At 43.2% G+C, this 21,546-nt stretch overlaps 1 protein-coding gene across 14 annotated transcripts in view; it reads left to right on the top strand.

Moving 5' to 3' along the window:
• Positions 1 to 10,610, top strand: part of PUM2 (pumilio RNA binding family member 2) — a 66,487-nt gene extending 55,877 nt beyond the window's left edge. For 9 of the 14 annotated variants that reach the window (XM_058420070.1, XM_058420066.1, XM_058420068.1 and 6 more), the window contains 8 exons: positions 24 to 291; positions 840 to 969; positions 2,529 to 2,663; positions 2,919 to 3,056; positions 4,727 to 4,852; positions 5,396 to 5,517; positions 6,763 to 6,955; positions 7,671 to 10,610. In XM_058420070.1, coding sequence (XP_058276053.1) covers positions 24 to 291; positions 840 to 969; positions 2,529 to 2,663; positions 2,919 to 3,056; positions 4,727 to 4,852; positions 5,396 to 5,517; positions 6,763 to 6,955; positions 7,671 to 7,802 — 1,244 coding nt within the window. In that variant the 3' untranslated portion in view covers positions 7,803 to 10,610. The remainder of the gene's footprint in view (positions 1 to 23; positions 292 to 839; positions 970 to 2,528; positions 2,664 to 2,918; positions 3,057 to 4,726; positions 4,853 to 5,395; positions 5,518 to 6,762; positions 6,956 to 7,670) is intronic. The other 5 variants (XM_040060936.2, XM_040060934.2, XM_040060940.2 and 2 more) reach the window with 1 other exon arrangement.
• The last annotated feature ends 10,936 nt before the right edge of the window (positions 10,611 to 21,546 follow it).

Here is a 21,546-nt window from a genome sequence, read left to right as displayed (position 1 = left end):
CTGACAGAGCTGCTTCCTTGTAGGAGGACTGACAAATGGTAGTGGTCGCTATATTTCTGCAGCCCCCGGAGCCGAAGCCAAGTATCGCAGTGCGGCGAGCACCTCCAGTCTTTTTAGCTCCAGCAGCCAGCTCTTCCCTCCTTCGCGCCTCCGCTACAGCAGGTCTGACATTATGCCTTCCGGACGCAGCCGGTTGCTGGAAGATTTCAGAAACAATCGTTTCCCTAATCTTCAACTAAGGGACCTCGTTGGGCATATTGTTGAATTTTCCCAAGACCAGCATGGTTCTAGGTAATTATGATAAGAATAGTTAATAATATTTTACTGCTTCGATATTGTTTTATTAACGTCAAATTTTGAATGAGGTGCTTGTCATCTTAATGCAAAGCATGCCGTTAATTGGAGCACATACTCTTAGGCTGACATTCTCTAAGAAATTTCATTGTAAAAGTAGTATTAATTTAGCTGCCTGTAGAAGTTCTCAGTGTAGAAGTAGCCTCGTAACTGGACTTGTAAACTCTAGTATTTAGGTATCAAAAAGGTGTTGATTAAGAAAACAAAATATTTGGCATCTGGAACGTAAAACTTTTTTGTCAGTACATCATCAGGTACTTAGTTACTGTTATTATTTCCATCTTTAATGCTTTTCAAATGAAAGTTTTCAAGTCTTGATTTTACTAAAATGTATCCTTTTATATGCAGAGGCACTACTTTCATTTTAATAACTTTTATAAACGTTGACTGCTTTCTTTAGAGTGTTGAGGTGTCTCATTGAAACAGTGTTTGAGAAGTTTTCCTGTTGTTGATGTAAGGCATATTGTACCTTTTTTTGCATGTAGATTTATACAGCAAAAGCTGGAGCGAGCTACTCCAGCTGAACGCCAGATGGTATTTAATGAGATCCTGCAAGCAGCTTATCAATTGATGACTGATGTGTTTGGAAACTATGTAATACAGAAGTTCTTTGAGGTAAGCATAGCACTAAGTGTATTGATGGACATGCAAATGAAGTGCTGTAAATCTGATTAAATTAACCTGGTCTTTTCCTTAACACCATAGCAGAACTTAACACATAGCATGACTTCCACAGAACCCAAATGTGCAACTGCATAGGTGTTTTCTGTTCCGTATACAGTTTGGGGTTTTTTTCCCATAATGGACACAGTTTCTCCTTACCCTGGTGGTGCATGTGTAGGTGAATACTAGTGAATGCACAAGCTGAACATTGAGGCTTCACAAACCTCTTTGCAGAACTTAGAGAGACTTTCAGCAGATGAAAAGGGAGCATAAATACTTCATCATGGTACAGAATGGGTCTGGAAAACACCCTTGTGCTCAAACAGCTGTATGAACTTCATCCAGTGCTGTATATGAGGATACTCAGATAAAAGGGAGGCAGAAGAGGTTTGAGTAACAGGTATCTATCATAAGATGCATCCAATATTACTACAACTAGTATTTGAAACAGATTTGTTTTCTCTTAAAAACTATGTGGTAAAAAGGAAAAAAAAAAAGGCTTTAACAAAGAATTACAAGATTTGGCTTGCAGAGGGAAGAAAAAAGTAATACCTGTGTCCTGGGAAATGTTATATGTAGGGAAGGTATCTAGTATAGTATACTCTAAATTAAGGGCCATATCAGAGTGGTAGAGAGAAGGTAATGCTGGAAGATGTCCACTAAGAAATAAGATACTTGCTATAAACAAGAATGTGATTTTTAGTAATCTATAAAACAATGTGCTCACTTTTTTTAGTTCTTTTTTTATTAACCAATCAAAATATCTTCTGTCAACTGTCACTGACATACAAGATCTTGATTTTGCTTAAGGGTCATCATTTGCTGTTTTTTCCATAATGTTAAGTTGGATGAATACACAGTTAATCATTGTTATTTGAGTGTTTTCATCTTAATTCTGCAGAACACTTCTCAAGAAAAAGGTGCACATGGTCTTACATGTAGTAGGGAACCTCAGTTTACTCTGTAGGTAGGCAGGTGAAGTTGTTGGTCAAGCTTTCTTCCAAGCTGACTACAGGTGTGGAGTTTGACAGTTCTCAGCAATGCTGCAGGTATATTGCTGTGCCACCAGCTGATTGTCCGGGTGGTCACTTCTGTGTCTTTTCTTACAAGATGTGAGATACTCTGCACAAGTTTTGAGATAGAAAATCTGATTTAGATTCATACATAATAGTGACCTGTGATAATTTTGCTGGTATAATTTATTTGAATAAGTGGTTTATTGCACTTAAATATTTCTACAGACAGACAAATATAAACTATATTGATTTCTTCTGTTGTCATTCAGGGTCATGCATTTGATAGCAGGTATGTGAACTGGATGTGGAATATTACAAAATGTTACATTTAGAAAAGAAAAGCTTCTGGTAAATATCCCCACCAAAATACAAAGTGAAAAATTGTTCAAATATTATAGTCGTGTGCATCTTGAAAATACTTAATCTGACATGTAAATTCCAGCATATGTCTGCAATATGTCAGCATTTGTTAACAGCATATTTATTTTCTTCTAGTTTGGAAGCCTGGATCAAAAGTTAGCCCTAGCAACACGCATCCGTGGTCATGTTCTGCCTTTGGCCCTCCAGATGTATGGCTGTCGTGTTATCCAGAAGGCGCTCGAGTCAATCTCACCTGACCAGCAGGTAATTGTAAGTTAGAGCAATACTTTTTAAATTTTATTTATTTATTTTTATTGTATTCCTCTTTTTACTTGATTAAATTGTTGATTATTCCCTTCATCGTGAAATATTGTAAAGGCTAAAATAGTTAAAATGAAAGTACTGAGGTACACAGTTAATACCATTGAATATGAAGGTTGGAATCAGGATGAAATGAAATTTTCCCCCGTTTAAGGGGTGTGGGGAATACCATCATAAAGACAAGGATAATCTTTGTTTTTCCAGAATGAAATGGTGAAAGAGCTGGATGGCCATGTTCTGAAATGCGTGAAGGATCAAAATGGAAACCACGTTGTACAAAAATGCATTGAGTGCGTTCAGCCCCAGTCACTCCAGTTCATCATTGATGCTTTCAAAGGACAGGTAGTGTCAGTGGTTCATTTCCTCCTTGCAGATTGCTTAGATTTCACAGAAAAAGATTTGCCGGTCTTTGTCCATCATTTGCATGTACAAGATAGCGTTTGCCACTTTGCACACGGCTTATTTTTAGAATGAAAAAGGAGATGCTGACATAGAAAAGGTGTTGGAGAGACAGTTAACATGCTGTAAAAAAAGTGATTTAGTTGGAGAGGAGGGTCTAGAAAGACATGCCTAGATGTATTATAAATAATAATAAATATTGATGTAGTAAAAGTTCATACTAGGGACTTTGCGTGCCCAGGCTTTGTGTCTGTTTTGTGATAACACCATTACATATTTCCTTCACAACTCTTGGCAGGCCCATTTTTGATATAATAATAACATATGTGGTCTCTAATATATATTTTTCATTAAAAATTACATTTTCCTCTCCTGTTGCTTGTGTTGCACGTGTGTCTTTCAGTGTTTCCCAATGAATGTCAGTCCTTAAGGAACCACAGTGATGAAATTCACTAATCTGTTCCCTACATATGGACTAGTGTGAAGTGAAGGGGGTGTTGTATTTGTTTACTTCACATTGGGGTTTTTGTTTTGTTTCCAAAAAATGTTATTACTGTAAGATTGATATTGTGCTGCAGCTAAATGACATTTTAATCTTCTGAGACAAGCATGTACTTTTATAGTCTTGAGAAGAATTGTAAAAATCTTACTAACTTGGCTATATAACTAAATTTTACTTTAATGGATGGCCAAATGTATTTCCTAATAAAATCTACAATATCTTTCTCATTTTGCACAACAGCAATACCTGAATTATTGTTGTACATAGTACTAAATTGCATACCAAGGTTTCTAGTGTTCAGTCTTTTTAGACCAAAAAGTGTGTATGAGGTACATGAGATGCATTTTTTAAAGTGTAAATAGAGCCCCTTGACTAAAGTGTGAGTTTGTCTACTTAGTGAGCATCCATCCTAAGTACCATATAATTATATAGAGAAAATAGTAGCTAACATAAAATGGCAAATTAAAAATGACAGTTATGTGATATTACTTATCATTTTCCCCTGCCTGCATCATTTGAGTTGATGCCTGATCATACAAGATTCTGTGTTCAGTCCTTACCAACACTGAAATTTTTGAAATTAATCCCCAAACCACAAATATAGCTTCTGGAGAAGCAACCAGAAGGAATAAGCAAGAATTGGCTGTATGTTTTGAGTAGTTATTTACAAACTTTGTATCTGTAACTGGGAGCCTATTGTGCATGCTGTAACATGAAATTGTTGAAAATCAGCCACCATTATTGAATTCCTTTTTATAAGTGTCAAAGGCTTAAAATTTGAAAAAAAAAAAAGTAAAAAGGAAAGCTTGGAAGTTGAGCAGCACTTAACTAAGAGTTATACTTCCAGGGTTTCCTTTGCAGCTATATAGGCTAGAAACATCATAATGTACACTTGGGTTCTTAGCTGTATGTTTTCTGGAGTCCTTGACACAGAAAAACTTGCTTTTTCATCTTTTCCTGGCTTTTGCTGGAAATTGATTTCTGGTCTTGGCAGGCAAAACTTTTTTTTTTAATTGTGGTTGGTATGTTCAGTTCTATTTTGAATGCAGAAATACTGCAAGAGATGTGAGCTTCGGTTGGTTTAACTTGAGTTTGCCATCCTGTTTTCAAGGTATTTGTACTTTCAACTCATCCATATGGTTGTAGAGTAATTCAGCGTATTCTGGAGCACTGCACTGCTGAGCAGACTTTGCCAATCTTAGAAGAACTGCATCAACACACAGAACAGCTAGTGCAGGTTAGTGCATGTACACTCATTTTTAATGCACTTTAGAGGTTTTTGTTATCATCATTACTCCTGTGGCCTAGTCTAAATGCATTTACCTGTTTTTAGTATTGTAGACATTGATTTTTTTTTTTTTGTTTTTCTTTCCTTCCATAGTTTTAATGAAAAATTACTTTGGAAATTGGGAGGCAAAGAAGATATAAAAAGCATTTTTCTTGTCCTTTTGACTGTAGCTTGGTGTTCAGGGGAACATTGCAACTGTTAAAAAAGTATGATATTAAATTTGAGGATTTCTTTCTTTAAGAGGATAAAAGATACTTTAGCAATACACTGGTTTTACAGATTATTTAAATTTTTCATGTAAAATTTCTGGTCTGTTAAGTAATTCTTGATACTAAGTATTTCTTCCATCACTTTGCTTCTGTAATGTTGACATTGTATTTTCCTCATATCCATGCAAATAGTAATTTCATACTTTATGCTCATGTACAAAAGCTGTCTGTATTTATTACTTGGTATGAACACAAAAGAAAATTGAAGTAATCTTATTTTCAGGATCAATATGGAAATTACGTTATTCAACATGTACTGGAGCATGGTCGTCCTGAAGACAAAAGCAAAATTGTTTCAGAAATAAGAGGAAAAGTTCTAGCTCTGAGTCAGCACAAATTTGCCAGGTATTGCACAACTTTCATATATTAAAGATTCATTAACCTTGTAAAGTTGTAATACCGGATTTATTTCTTGTGTTACAAAAGGGATACAATAATTTTTTTTGTTTGTTTATCTTGCCTACTGAAATTTCATACTTTTATAGAGATGAGTGGTAGTGATATTTTTATACTAGGTTTGGGGAAGGGAAGAGGCAAGTGTCCTATAGCAAAAGAAAAGAAGTTCTGTGGGTTTATGGGATGGCTTTTGTTCACTTCGTTCAAGTGCAGGGAACAGGTTCAAAGTTTTCATATAAGGATGCCCAGAGACAGGTGAAAAACTCTGCTAGAACTTGGGTGATGTGCTGATGATGATAAGCTGGGACTTGCTGACTCTCAATCCAGCCTAGCAATTTGCAAGTATAACAAGGCTAGCTTTAAAAAGTGGTACTTCAGTCTGACATGGGTTTTCTGCCTTAGAAGGCTGAAAGACTGCTGTAGGAGGCCTGAACTATTCTGAAATTGGAACCTAACCTCCCTCCTTTTGTGCTTTTTGCTGAAATATGGATTATGTGCCTTTTGCGAAGGGAAAATACACCTCAGAATGCATTCTAGGTGATTTAGTGAGACTAGCTTTGTCATCAGAATGAAGTAGAAATGCACTGTGACATTATGGGGACATTTGTTTTATAAATTGCTAGCAAACTAGTTTATTTGGATTTTATTTTTCTTTGCTTGAATAGTACTCTTCATAAACCTCTAACTTGCTTAATTTCTAAAGCACAAATTTAGGACCAGGATCGTTTTGCTATGTTACAAGCTTTGATGGCCTTTCCAGCTTCTGAAATAAACTGGGAGGTCAGAGACTTGCTCTACAAGAGAATATTTGATGGAATCTCTGATGTAGGCATGCTCCTGGAAAGTGCATTTATTCAAAAAGCAAGAATCCTCATACCTGGCTTTCTCTATCGTGTCTTCAAAGGGCTCACAACCAAAATAGATGTGCTAGAACACATCTGTGGCCTGAAGCCTGGTATGCCTATGTAGGTTCAGTGGAAAAGTTTTTCCTACAAAATGATCAGAAAGTCACCTTTTCACATGGGTGAAATAATAGGGATATATAATCCCGTAACTTCCTCAGACTGGAGATTAGGAAATGAGGAACTGATGCGCTTGCAATATGCTTTTACTGGTGTTAAGAACCCTGAAGAACTGATAAACTGACAGAATGTTACACCTCCAGTCCAATCGTGAACTTGCTTTATTTTTCAGCAACGTGGTAGAAAAATGCGTGACGCACGCGTCGCGTGCGGAGCGAGCCCTGCTGATCGACGAGGTGTGCTGCCAGAACGACGGCCCGCACAGTGCCTTATACACCATGATGAAGGACCAGTACGCCAACTACGTCGTGCAGAAGATGATCGACATGGCCGAGCCCGCCCAGAGGAAGATCATAATGCACAAGGTACGTGTGTGGTACTTGGAGTGATTCAAAATTCTGTCTGAGCTTTTCTGCCAGAGCACCTTTCCCTGCAGATGTAAAACTCAGTGCTTCTGGAATCTAGAACTTGATGTATAGCTATGGCATTCATTGGAGGTGGGTAAAGCAGGTAACATCCAGGTGTCTGAGCACAGAGTTAAAAAAGGAAAGTTTCAATAGTTGGATTTCATCTCCTGTCTTTTGCCAGCTTTTATGTGAGAATACTTCTAACAGGAAAATGTAGTATCTCTCATCATTATTAATATAACAGAAGAAATACGGGTTTCTCTCTTTATTTCCTGGTTGTGGATATAAATCCACCCTGCAGTTCCCCCCAAAGAGATTCCCACACTTCCTAGCATTCAGGCACATTGCTGCTTAAGAATATCCAGACATGGAGAAATGTGCTGCTGCCATAGTGGCCTGAGGCTGTTTAACACAGGGCCCAGGATATTCCTGCAGGAGCTCTTCTTCCTCTGGTCACCAACAGGGCTCTCTCAAAAGTACTGGCTCCTTTTTCCTGCAACAGAAACATCAGTTATTTGATGAGTCAAAATCACCGGTTTTACATCTTTCCAGAAACTTCCAGCACTTTGAAATACAGGCCTCTGGCATCTTTTTGTGTAATTTTTTCAAAGTCAAGTCACCTCTACTTAAAAGTGTGGATGTTAAAAAAAAACAAACGTGTTTCTTATTACAGATTCGACCCCACATCACAACTCTGCGTAAATACACCTATGGCAAACACATTCTGGCCAAGCTGGAAAAGTATTACCTGAAGAACAGTGCTGATCTGGGGCCAATTGGTGGACCACCAAATGGGATGCTGTAAAAGACAAAGAGAAATGGAAGAGAAATTAAATTGTGAATTATCAAAACCCACAACTTAACTCTAAGTGTTCTGATTTTTTTAAATCTATTTATTAACTTTGTTCATCCATTTGTAAAATTTTTATTCTTGTGTATATTTGTGGGGAGTGAATTGTTAAAAAAAAAAAGGAAAAAATATCTCCAGCCCTGATCCGGAGGCCTATCAGATTGGATGGCTGGCAAAGCACAGAATGCCTGTATATGATGTAATTGTATCAAAATAGCTGTCACATATTTTGTAAATTTTTACCTTGTAAAGTCACTGAAATAGTTTTTAAAGGGAAAAAGTACAGTATTCTTTTAATACACTGGCTTGCAATCTGGTAGGTCTACCCAGCATCATAGCACAACAGGTTTATAGAGTTGTATATAGAAGTAATCCTTATTTTTCCCTTTTGTGTGAAGTCTTTTATACCAGATTAAAATTGATCAGCTGCATAAACATTATTTAACATGTTGAAAAGTTAAGTTGTATTTTGGTGGTTCACAACATCCTATCCCAATAACAAACAGGGCACAGCAAAATAAAGTAGGGAAGAACAAAACGATGGAAACTTTAAAAAACTAGTTTTTGGCACTTGCTGTGGATACAATTTTTTTTTTAATCATACCCTAAGATTTTCTCTAGCGATGTATTAAAAATAGTGCTGTATATACTTATATATTTAATTGTTGTACAAGGTAGAGGGATTAAAATGATGGTGGTACTTCCATTCAGCAAAGTACTCTGTTGGAAAAGGAGTGAACCCTGTATTAACTTTACAGTCAGTTTTACAACGCAGGAAGAGTAGAGATACGTATTTTTTTATTTTGCATATAGAGTTGTAAGGATTTGAAAGTGTTGAGCATTTATTCTGCTTTCTCACTGTAGATGCAAAAAATAGGTAATGATAAAGAGAAGGGGCCACTGAAAAGTAAACTTGATAGCTCAACATTTAAGCATGATTGATTAAATATTCAGATAGCTTTTTGCTTCCTATAAATATATGCATTGTATACGTGTAGTTAATAGGTGTAAGTTTACAGTTTGAAAACAAATCTCTCGTTTCGATGTTTATTACAAAGCCTTGCTAATTTAGTAGTGATGCTTACCTTGGTTGTACAGATGTACATTTGTAAACCTTCATGCTGTAAATGTAATTTGTTTTACTCCTTTTTGGGACAAAAATTTGCATTTTAGTGTATATTCATATCCCCCTTCCCTTCTTTCCCCCGGCATATAGTGTTGTATAATGTAAATTTATTTCAGCAAATCAAGAGTGATTTTTTTAAAATTCTATCTTTATATGGTTTCAAAAATATGAACTGGCTTTCTTTTTATCTATTGTGAGAAACATTATGTTTTGTTTGTAACATAGCTGTTAAATCTGTTCATATGGACACTTTGGGAAATCAATCTGTTCAAATTTTAAATCAGGATAAATAAGCATAGTAAGAAGTGGACTGAAATATTTGGTTATCACAGAAACCAATGCTTCTTCCATCTTAATAAATGTGGCATGAATTTTTTGTACAGAAGAGTACTGTATTTTTGAATAGCCTTCTCGCAGCGTAAAGCAAATATGTATGATACTGTCGATTTTTTTTCTCTGGACATATGACATTGTAACAGTAACATAAAGATGATGTACATATACAAGCGGCCTTATGTACATTTCCCAATGATCTTTTTAAGGCAGAATTGTGACCATATGTGTATAATTAAAATCCTTTTTAATCCTTTGCCTATGGAAATATTTTGGAAAAAGCTTACTTTGTATATTCAGTTTCTGAAAGATAAAGAAAGTGCTTTGTATGTTGTTGAAGCAAGTATTTTGTGTAAAATGTTCATTTGGATGGCTTAACCTAAAGTTTTGATCGACGTGGTAGTTTGGAAACAACGTCTTGAGCATTGATCAAATAAAAGGCTGTTTTGGTAGGGGTGTGTTCATGAGAAAGAAAATAGTAGTGGTGTAAACTTGTATGAGGAATTCTGTCATGTTACTGTTGATACCAGGGTTATATAACTGTTACTGAAGCAGACATCTGAGGCGCTGCGTTTCTGATGGTAGTGATAACTCCTTAACAGGCAAATGGGAAAGTTTCTTCTGGCCTACTTCCAGTGCCTGCATGAAGTGAAGTAGTAGGCCTTGTTATTTTGAGTAAGCACAATTCTACTTGCCAAGTAGTTTTTGCATGGCAGTTCACAAAATTCCACCCCAGAGATACCAGCCCTGTCATTGGAGCCAGAGCTTTCCCATAGTCACCCAAAGGATGACTTCTGAGCCACTTCCTTGGACACATGAATTCTCCTGAGTGACTATCTTTGCCCTGTGTACCTGTGCCGTGTGTTATAATCCACAGAGCCGACATTCCTTCAACACATAAGACAGTACGCCAGGCTTTCAGGGATGTCCAGGCAGAAACTGATAACGTCCCTGTACTTAGTCCCTGCAGCACTCATGCCATGGTTGAATTTAAACAGTCCTGTAACTATCATCCTTGGTGCTTTCAATATCTTGAGTATAATCTTCCACTTGCTCTCCTGAGATCATTTGTGCACAAATTCTATCCAGGAACATGAAAATCACTGGATTTCCTTTCAACTATTTTAGGGTTTGGGTAGAACCACTAGACTTTTTGCTCAAGTATTGCTTTTTGATATAGATTGTTTACGGACCAGTTTGATTAGGTTTGACTCCAGGTGGCTCGTATTGAATAATGTAATGTTCACGTGTATATACTGTAAAAATCAAAATGAAAATGTGTGAATAACACTGTGTGAAATATATCTGGTCTTGCGTTTTTCCTGTAGGAAACCAGCCATATTCTCAGTTATGTGACTTACCTGTGCCTGTGGAGCTCAACTTCGGGAAGGTGCTCACTCACTTGTTCTGATGGGAATTGGGCAATTACTGAAGAACCCTGGATTAGGTGATTAAATTTTCAGAGGGCAGTTTTGAGCAGCTAAACCTTCCTGTTTATACGACGTCTTTACTGACGACTAGTTAAGGCTACAGCCCTCTGACAGTTTCTTCCTACATTCCTCATCCAGGATGAGTTCTAGAGGGTTGGATTTCAAATGAGAGAAGAAATTGTTAGCTCCCTGTGGCATCCCTGGATCCGTGCTCGTTTCTGTTACTGTCCAGGAGGTTTTTCAAAAGACCATTTTTAGCTGAAGGTGTGGAGTGAAGTGGACTGACAACACAGGAAATGAGCCTGGTGGGAAATAACTCACCTAAGGGGCCCCTGTGGACAGAACAGTCATAATGCCCATCCCTCCATCCCTGACTTTCCCATCAGAGCATGGAGAAAATTGAGGTTTTAGGGTCATACTCCTTAGATGTTTTGAAGTGCTGATGCAAATTTAGAAACCAATTTAATCTGTTCTCTCTTCTCTAAGGAACATGCATTTGAAGAGATGCTTATGGCTCACCACAGCATAGTAGCACAGCAGTGGGGTTGGACTCCATGAGAATGTTTCATGCTCAGCATTCTGGAAGTGAGTTAACAGTGGGGTGACAGCAACTCCCACCATGTCATTCGGGAAGTAAAACCGAGAGAGTGCAAAAGCATTTTAATATCTAGCAGCTGGTCATTGAAACTGCAGATTGCATGTAAGTCATGCACCTGGGGGGAAAGCTCAGAGCAAACTACAGAGCAGCACTTGGCCCCTGCAGTCAGGGCGGCCGGAGCGCTCCGGTGGTGGAGCGGTGCCTGAGCATCGTGTGTTCTGAGAGCACCAAATCCTGCTCCCGTGGAAACACAGCTCTCTGCTGCTGCTTGAGGAAGGAAAGGGGAACACCATGAGCTGTGTGATTGAGCTGTTGCAGCCCCCGGCCGGGCAGAAGTGGCTGTGGTTTGTTAAGACAGCAGTTCACATCGTACCAAGCTGCTGGTACCACCTCAAGTCTCATTAGTCTGTGGGTAGCACTGATGTGATGAGCTACAGGCAGTGCTTTGCTCAGCCCAAACAGTCTGAGATACACAGGCACTATCTGTGCCCAAAGGATGCTGATTCAAGCACCTCTTGGCTTGGGAATGAGGAAGCTTGGTTCCTGTCAGGGATATATCCCTCTTGGGGCTCTGCTGCCTTCCTGATGTTGGGCTACGGAGGTGTGGGAGAACTTGGCAAGTGTAGATCCTGCCACCCAAGAAGAGACAATCTGAGAGATGCTGCAGAGTGAGCCTGGGGTGTTTGCTCTCCCTTGCAGCAGAGCAGCCCAGGACTCCCAAACTCCATCATGGGAAGAGGTTAAAAAACAGCTCTGTTATCACAAAAAGAGTCACACATGGAAAGTGTGGAAGGATGTCTGTCCATCCAGTGTTGATTGCACTCAGCAGCCAATACAGGACATGGGCTGTCCTGAGCTGGTGCAGGAAAGGAGGTAACTGCTTTAGCCAGGAGAATGAAGCAGATCCCTGCATCACATTTGGTGTCAGAACACAGAGGCTGTGGGGTGGGGGAGTAACCACCCTGCATCGAGGCAGGGAGAGGTAGGGAAGACCAAGCTTAGGGATTTAACTGAGCTGCTGGCGCTCCTCAGTGAGGTGGTGCATGAGCGTTTCCTCTGTTGGACGGAGCCTGCTCCCTCTGCAGGCTCGCTCTATGGTTAGGGAACTTGCCCAGCAAACGAGGTGCTTGAATTAGTTTCCATTACCAGCCTCAGGGTTTTGAACCCAACTCCCTCACTTCACAGGCATTTTCCTAACCACAAGGAGCTGGGCGGGTTTACTTTCTACTCCTGAATTTGGGCTGGGCTTTTAGCACAGCTTGAACCATTCATTGCATCACAAAGAGCACAAGATGGAGCATGACTCCTAAAGCACGCAGGTGGGAGTTAGGTTCTGCACCTGAGATCCTTGTCTCCACCTCGATTCTCCCAGACTCAATGCAAAATATATCTTGGGAGCAGCATTCCCCCATCATTATCAGACTGGAAACTTTCCAGAGGCTTTATAAAAAGCAGCTGAAATGCAGGAAGACCAATTCTAAAGACCCTCTTCCTTTCATTAATAAGAACAAATAACTGGAATAAAACGTTCACCTCACCAGCATCAGTACTCTGGGCAAAGGAAGCCTTCTGTCTCTTCCTCTGCTTGCACAGTGCCTACCCAACCCTAAACTCCACAGATCTGCAAACAAGAGTTGGGGCACATTGCAGGTGACACGGTCGGACAGGGAGAAACCCCTTACACAGCTGAGCCCTAATGAGCTTCGTTTGAGCTTCAAACCTGCCTGGAGGGTTCAGATTTCCTGGCAGCCGCACAGCACCGCAGCCCTTCCTCAGCCTGGCTGCTGGATCTTTTCCCAGCCCAGCCTCGGGGAGCGAGGCCGCCCTTCCCCAGCACAGCAGCGCTCAGGTGGTGGAGGCTGTGGGGAAGGCTGCCTGCTTGTCTGCTGATCAGAGGACAGCTTCACACGCTTGTTCCACAAACACTCACTCCGAGTGCTGGCTGCGGATCGTACCCACAGCAGCACAGAGCTGCCCAGCTACCTGACAGCCGCGAGGAACGTCACTGGTGGGGACTGGGGAGGAACTGGCCCTCTCCTTACAGGTGATGTTGGCTGTGCCTTCTCCCAGGCTGTGAGGCCACTGTCTGCTCCTGTCAAAGGGCTTTCTTCAGCCTTGGGGAAGCAGAACAGTTGCAGGTGTCAAGTCCCAAAGTAAAGATCTCCAAAGACATACAACAGCTTACTGAAGGCTAATGGAAACTAAGAAGGGAAGTGTTATGGCAAGAGAACACACACAGGTGGTGGCAGAAAGCACTAGCCAGCCTGGCTAGCAAGGGAGATGATGATGGCACATTCCACAACTACATTCTCCCAAATATAGGCATCCCATTCCTTGTCTAAGCTGGAGGATCAAAAAACCAGAGGTTCTCTGGTGGGAATGAAGACCTCTCTTTCCTCCCCTGTATAATCCTTACCTCCCTTTCTCTAAGAGAGCTAAAATACAGCATCAGAAGATTTTCATTCCTCCCCACACAGGATCAATTCAGGAGAGATTTTCATACAGGCTGGATCTTGGAGAAGGATTTCTGGGATCAATTTTGGCAGGTCTGCCCAGAGGCTGTTCCTTGCTCCACACCTGAGTGTGTGAACTGGATCCACTGTCTGGTACAGCAATCAAAGCAATCACTCAATAAGCAAGGATCAGAGGGCTGAAGCTGGGCTGGGGAGCTGAGGATGGGCAAACTCAGTGCAAACCACAGGGTCAATTCCAACGCCTTGCATGGAGGGATGGGATGAATGGAGCAGAATTCAATCCTGTCAGAGGTCCAAGCTATATACACTGATCTCTTTCAAGTGGGCCATTTGGTTCTTAAAAAGCCTTTTTGTACAAAAACTCACCATCTTAAGTACTCCAAAATTCACATGATGTCTCCTGTTTCCTTGAAACATCATGTGTCTCATAACAACTAAGGGTTTGATTATTCATCCCAGTTTGGCAGTCGTACAAGTTCACATCCTGCTGGGGAAGGGTGTATCATGCAGCACTACCCCATGTGCCAACCCCTCCACATGCAGAGAACCAAAACTCCAGAGATTTGATCAGGGTGTTCAAGGCTGCCCACCCCACATTTCTGTGAAGTGCTGCATGGCCCCCACTGGCCACTTGGAGAAGGGATACCCCCACAAGGGCCATGCAGCTGCACCCCACCAGTGAGTCTATGGGGGAAATACCATCGCAGTTTAAAACCACTTCTGTTTAAATGTGGACACTTCCAGGCAGGCTCATACACTGGGAACAGACCCTGTTGCATACTTAGGGATCTGGTGCCACTGGAGGGACCCTTGAGCATCAAAGACACCTGGGCAGGGCAGGGAAACATTCTCTAGAAGCTTGCCTCAGCCAAACCTTTTTTCCCAGCAGAATGTCTTAGATGGCACTGGACACCTTAATATACACAGTGGGTCTCTTCACCTAGCACATACCAGAAAACAGTAAGCAACATTTTATAAATCAGTGGTTAAAAGGGGGAGGAAGGGAAGGGAAGGAGGGAAGAGAAGGCAAGTCTAGGCCCAAAGAGTTTGTTGGGGGTAGGAGTGAGAACAACTTCATACTGAAGAATGGAATAGGATGGCAAAACAAAGCATCTACATCCACACACACGCACAAAGCTGCTGTAACCATAGTGCAATAAAGAACCATAAGGACCTTTTGGATTACAAATAATGGGAGAAAGGGAGAGGAAGGCAGGAGGAGCACCTTGAAAACCAAATGGTGCTTTTAAAAAGTATATAACATAGTAATAATAATTAAAAAATGCTTTATGCATTGCAAAACCTTCATTTCAGGCCTTCTGGTGAAGTATAGCTAATTTTGCACTCACCTAAAAAGAAATCAAACTTAAAAAAAAAAAAAAAAAAAAAAAAAAAAAAAAAAAAAAGGAAACAAAAGAGCATAAAATATGACGCAATTAAAATATCTGTGTTCACCCTGCCAAAGTCAGCGCTGTCAGACTGGAGCAGGCATCAAGCACATATACCACATTAAGCTTAAACCCATGGTAAACGCACAACTTTTTCTTCCCCACAGACATCTAGTGCAGGAACCCCCCCACTGCCCAACCAGGCTTACAGCCCTTGCTCCCCTCCTTCCCTGCAGCTCCTTGCCCGTGTATGTGCCCCGCTGTGCCCCTGCCCTCCTCCCTCTGGCCCTGTGCCTGCCTCCCACCGGGGCAGATGCTCCCATGGGGCCGTTCCAGCACCAGGAGGGGCTGACAGGCAGACACTGGAGCACAGCTTGGTCTCTGCCTCAGCCTGGCACCTGCGCCATCCCTGCAGCGCCTGAGCGCAAATCCACCCGGGGTAGGGGCATCCCCACTCCCAGGAGCTGAGGAAAGGCCTTCTCCAGCTGGATGAACGCACGAGAAGGGCCAGGGTGAGGGATGAGACGGGATGGGTGGGATCGCTGGGTGAATCAATGCTCTGACAGCCAGGGCTGGGAGGCCCTTGCAGCGCCTGGAGGGCTGGGCCAGAGCGGCTGCACTCAGTGCACAGACAGCCAGCCTCTGCGGAAGGGGTAAGTGGCCTTGAAATGCTTAATGAAGGATGATAATTGCAGCGAGTTGCATCCGTTGGGTTAATCAGGAAGAAAACCTGTGCGTTATATCCTATCAATTCCACAGCACAGTCACTATTGGTAGCAAGAGGAGATGGTACAACCTGTGGCTGGCTCCAGGGCCATCATTCCTCAAAGACCTTCAGCCAGTCTGGGGTCCAGGTCACCTCAGCTTGATGAACACATAAAAAAACAACAGTATTTTTAACAATGTTCCAAATATCTGTTCTAAGCAGCTGTTACTGAAATGGAACGAAAATCTCTGATGCAGCCTAACCTTGCTCTCACAACTGCTCTGCTGCAGCATCTGCTTCTCCCAAGACCAGCTTTTTTGCATACGTAGGAGTATTAAACCTGCTTTGGCAGAATTCCTGGAGTTAGATGTGCTTACTCAAATTCTCCATGTAGTAGAAACACCTAACTCAAGACACTTGGCTGTTTAAAGGTGACAGTCTTGAAACTTACAGTCAACGTTTTATGTGGACTGAATATTTCAGCATTTTGGGTTAAAATACTTTCATTTTCTCCTTCATCTGGAACATTTTTACCAGCAGTACAGCTCCAGTTTGTGCAAAACCTGAAAGCTAACTTCAGGGGTATGTTGTATATCGGGTATGGCCAGAGAGGAACAGGGACCACATTCCACAAGATCTTTTATTAAAGTTTTGTGCAAGTTATTCAAGCATAACCCAAGATAGAGCATAAGCCCCTATCACAAATCAGGACATTAAAGGAATACAGAGGAAATACAGGAGGCCTTTGACAAGAGATTATACCTCATTCGATCTGGAGTCCCCATCTCTCCCAGGCAAATAATGGGTCTCCGTGACACTGCCAGAGCCAGCTGTAGGATTAAAAGTACACATATTTTATTGTCATAGCACTTATTGGGGTACTACTGCAAAGGCACCAAGTATCACAGTTCCTATTTTGCAGGGTGGCAGGCAGCTGTGCAGGGTCCAACTTCTCTCATGGTCAGAGGGTTTGCAACTCAGGCAATCTGCAAAACTCAGCACTTCCCCACAGAACGCACTGGGGAAAGCTCCTGTCCCCAGGGGACCACAGGATCCGTGGAAACCTCCTCTGGAGGAGCAGGGCAGCTGCCAGGGGGCAAGGCAGCAGGTACCAAGCAGGGGGTGCTGCGGAAAGCTGCTCCTCCCTATGCTGCCTGCCTTTTCTCCAAAGCTCCCAGCCTGTATGGTCCTGGGAGCCGTGATACCCTTCTCTCCACGCTCATTTTCATGCCAGGGCAAATCCCATCCTGTGCTCAAATTATTGAGGGTCACGGAGGTCGAGGGATCACGTACTGCAAACCAGCGTGAGTCACCGTGCGGGAGCTGCCCTGAGCTGACCGCAGCGGTAAATGCATCACAGACAGGCAGCAGAGCAGCTCCCTGGGCAAGGGAAAGAGCAACAAAAAATGTGGTTATTCATGTGAGTGCTTTCAGAAATACCTGCCTAGTCCACAAGGTCTGAAAGCGGTGGGCCAAAATTGTTGAACAGTGAAAGCAGCATCCAGTACTACAGGAAAAGGCCTCATTAAGAGAGAGCGACTCAGTCTTTTCTTGTGGGCAACACCCGTGTAACTTCAGGCTAATGGGAAACCCCTCCGTAGGTTTTCATGCACCAGCCCCCGAAATCCAGCTCTGAGGCTCTCTGTAATGAGCGTGCAGGATCCGACCAGGCCCTCACACGCAGCATCAAAGCGATGCAGCTGCTTTTGTTACAGCTGTTTATGAAAACTATCACAAAAGTGGCATGCCACTGCCAGCTGAGTTTTTGCCAAAGGAAGCTCTGCTTAATTAGGTCAAGAATTATTTAGTTAGTGGCACAGACATATTTATAAATAGTTTTCAGTGTCCACACAGAAGTTCTCACTAGCAGAACGCAGGGAAAGGGGATAGAGGAGAAAGAAAAAGGTCATCAAACTCTTGAGAGAGGTAGCCAAGTTGATTCAGTTAGCAACTATAAAGCCAACACTACAGCTACCCTGACACTTGGACCATTCACACTTTGCATTGTTTAAGTGGGAAAAAACCCCAACCTCTGTTCTTTTACAAGAAGGCTTATTCCTGTCCAAGTGAGCAAGGCAGTCATTTCCATCTGAGCATTACACTGGGGAGAAGAAAGGAGATCAGAGCAGACATCGCCTCAGGCTAACTTCACACTCCACACCTTAGGGTGGGCCACAGGGGAGTCTCCTCTGGCCTCTCACTTCCTGGGAGTGAAAGCCAGGAGGCAGATGGAGCTGCTCAGAGATGTCTGACTCACTGCAAAGGCAGCCGGACAGAACAAGCAAAATCAGATACCACTGTGCAAGCAAACTGGGTGCGTTCAGGTGATCCTGCTGCAAGTCACAGCTGCATGTGAAAGGGTCAGAATCAACTATTTCTACATCAGTGCGAAAGGACGTACAACCCAAACCCCACAGGATTTGCCGAGGCACGCAAGGAGTTAGGACGAGTTAAGTGTATTTGGTGCCACCAGCCTGAACAAAGAGGAGTGGCCTGGTGAATAGGGGAGCCCTGTGTCTGGGGACCCAGAAGATGAGTAGCACAATGGCTGGATGCCAGATGTTGCACGGTGGCAGACAAGCTCTTGGTAATCTGAGGCTGAAGGTCCAGCTTGCTTCCTCTTCAGACTCGTCCTTAATGCTGGTTTAATGACTGGGCAGATCGCTCCTTTGTTACTGCATGGAGTTAGAAAGAGAAGGATGTGGTGTGGGCCATGGATAACAGAGGCACTGGCCTGAGGAACTTGAAAGGGGAAGAAGAAGAGAAGCTCCAGGCCAGCAGCAAATGAAACTTTGCAAATCTTCCTGGTCTACAGTCTCCAAATAGTCCACCAGCCAGCCTGTCCTAACCTACTCCTGTCCGGACAATCCTTCTTCTTCCATCTGCAGGTTTTAGCTCACTGATCAAAGCTTCTTGTTCCCAGCTCACCATTCTGAGGCACCATCCAAGGGAAAAACCCTGATGTCAAAGGGACTGTCAGTGACACTACTTCGCCCTTCACAGACACCATCCCTATTTTTTTGGGTGCATCTCCCGCCTCACTCCAAGAAGTTTCTAGGGCAGACTGAATCAGAATGAATCCAACTAAAAATATTTAACATCCTGTTATTGCCCCATGTGTCCAGAGGCACCCTCTTTCCTCTCTGTACTGTTCAGCAACCACCACACAAATTCAGGGTTTCACTTAAAGCCTTGTCTACACGTTATACCTGAGAAGTGAAACACAAGAGCTGTGGGTTTCCTATTCTTACACATCCCCTTTAGCCAACCATTTAGGGGAAAACCAGACTTTTCTCGGTCACAAAAGCAACAACAGAGAAAATGGCAATCATCACCTCAGAAGCCAGCTACCTGAAGCCAACCAGAAATATTCCCACATGTGAGCAGTGAGCTGTCAACTCCAGTAGGTGGGCAGCCTGGACACTTAGAGCAATCTCAATATTTGCACATACTCTAACCTCCCACTGTGTGTTAGGGAATATATTTCTCTTCTCCATCCCAGGATGTCAGGCTGTAGCGTACTTAAGTTTGTCAGCCGATGAAATCATTGAGATGTGATGTGTGAGTCTGTCCATCTTGATGCCACAGGTACAAGCCAGCCCTTGTTTAGGAACCCAAAGCAGAATCTAACCCTTTTTCTAACCCTACTCCAACTGGTCACAGTCCACTAATAAACCATTTAAGGACATGTGGAACAGGCTTCAGGACTCGTCAGTCATCTGCCCTGCAGGCTGCCCTGCTGCTGACGGGCAGCTGCGAGGTGGGGACACAGAGTGACAGCGGCACATCCTCACACACTGCTGAGGGTGGGTCTGACACCTGGAAAGCGAGGCAGGCAGCTCCTGCTGCTGTGTGATACTCACATTCTCGGGGGTAGGGGACGATGGCTTCCGCTCCAGAGCCCAGTGAGAAGGGTGGTGGTTGCCCAAAAGCAGCAGTGGCCATCCCTGCTCCCGGCTCGCCTCTGGTGGTAGCGGAAGCAGCGAGCTGGATTCCTCCCGCAGCTGTGTTTCCCCTCTTCCCATGGCAGCACACGGTTCAAACCAGCTCCTTTTCCCCAAGCAGACTGAGTTCAGTTGGGCTACACTGCTGGAAGCCCTTGATCCAATTCTGGGAAATCCCCACAGCTCCACTGTACTGGGCAGAGGCAACCAGCTCCTATGATCCCCTGAGCTCCAGGCTGCCAAGAAACTCTTCTCCATGCAAGTCTCATCTGGCTTTTCAGCATGGAGCTCTTTTGACTGAAACCACAATACTTAACATGCTTCAATGATCAAGCGGAGGGCACGGGAATGTCACTGAAAACACTTGGCTTCCAAACGCTGCATTGTTCTTCTCTCCCCCCATTCACAGATCCCGAGCAGAACATCCCGATCGAGCTCTAAATGTTTTCTGGCCAATCCAACAAGAAGCACCACAGCCCTGTTTGATCGAAGACGCACACAGGCCCACGCTGGCATGAAACGCATGCTCCATTCAACCCCAGCAGTGCCTCGCCACCGCTCCCAGGAGCACTGTGGAAGTGTTCCCTCTCTCCTCCGTGCTGCCAGGGTCCACCAGATGCAGCCTTGGCCAAACTGACCCCTGCTCCACCAAAATCTGCTGAGAGGGCAGGCCGTGCCCGGCATGTGTTTCCTGACTCCCAGGGATGACCATGCAGGTGGATGTCACCTCCCGCCCACCGAGTCTGGGTGACGTTTTCAGCCTTGTGCTCTGCAGGCCCCGGCACCAAGCACCTCCGACCGACCCAAGCCCCGTCCCAAAAGTCTCATGTCAGATGTTCTGGTAGCACCAGGGTCAAGACATGGCAGGAAGAAGAACACGGTGGCCACAGCTCATGTGAGAGAAAGGCGGGGTGGTAGGAGCTGCATGAGTAATTTAAGAGAGAGGGAAAGAAAGCAAGCTAATTAAAGATGTGATAAAATCTTAACAGTTTTAGCCACATTGAATATCCAATTAGGGCCATAGGTGTGGGAAGGGATCCTGGGTCTGGGGCAGATTGACCAACACCCACTGAGAGCCTCCAGAGCAACCAAGAAACACCAGTTAAGGCTCTTTTTTGGTTACCCTTCTCCCAAGCAGCTCCAGGGCTGTAGAGCCCAATGGCTGCAGCCTTAACCACATCCCTCATCCATCCAGCTGCCCCATGGCCATGCTGTGCCCATTGGCCATGTGGCCAGTGTGTGCTGCTACAGCTTCCAGCAGCTATAAAAATTCCTGAAAACTGCTCCCCTCCCCCCCACTTTTTTTTTTTTTTTTTAAATAACATTTGCACACACATACAGCTGCATTGTTTATGGCAAATATTTCAACATGTGCTGGCACAAGCGGAGAAAATAAAACAAGACAAATGAATGGACTGGAACAGGAACTCCAGGCCTGACCCTGTGGCGGGGTGATACAATTTGTCCTGCGGTGTGTTTTTGCTGGATGGCTGCTGCCTCATTTTTGCCATCGTCGGTGGGACGTGCAAAGATCAAGCCTCAGCAGCACTGAAGTCGCTTTTAACTCCAGAAAAAGAAAAAAAAGAAATAAAGAAAAAAGAAAAAAAAAAAAAAAAAAAAAAAAAAAAGGGGCATTTGCAGGAGGGCGCTTCTTTCAAAGCAGCATATTTCTGCCGTAAACGTCTCGCAGCATTTTGCAC

Source organism: Hirundo rustica, chromosome 3 (genome assembly GCF_015227805.2).
Source record: "Hirundo rustica isolate bHirRus1 chromosome 3, bHirRus1.pri.v3, whole genome shotgun sequence".
Lineage (NCBI taxonomy): Eukaryota > Metazoa > Chordata > Aves > Passeriformes > Hirundinidae > Hirundo > Hirundo rustica.
This window is presented reverse-complemented; position numbering and strand designations above follow the sequence as displayed.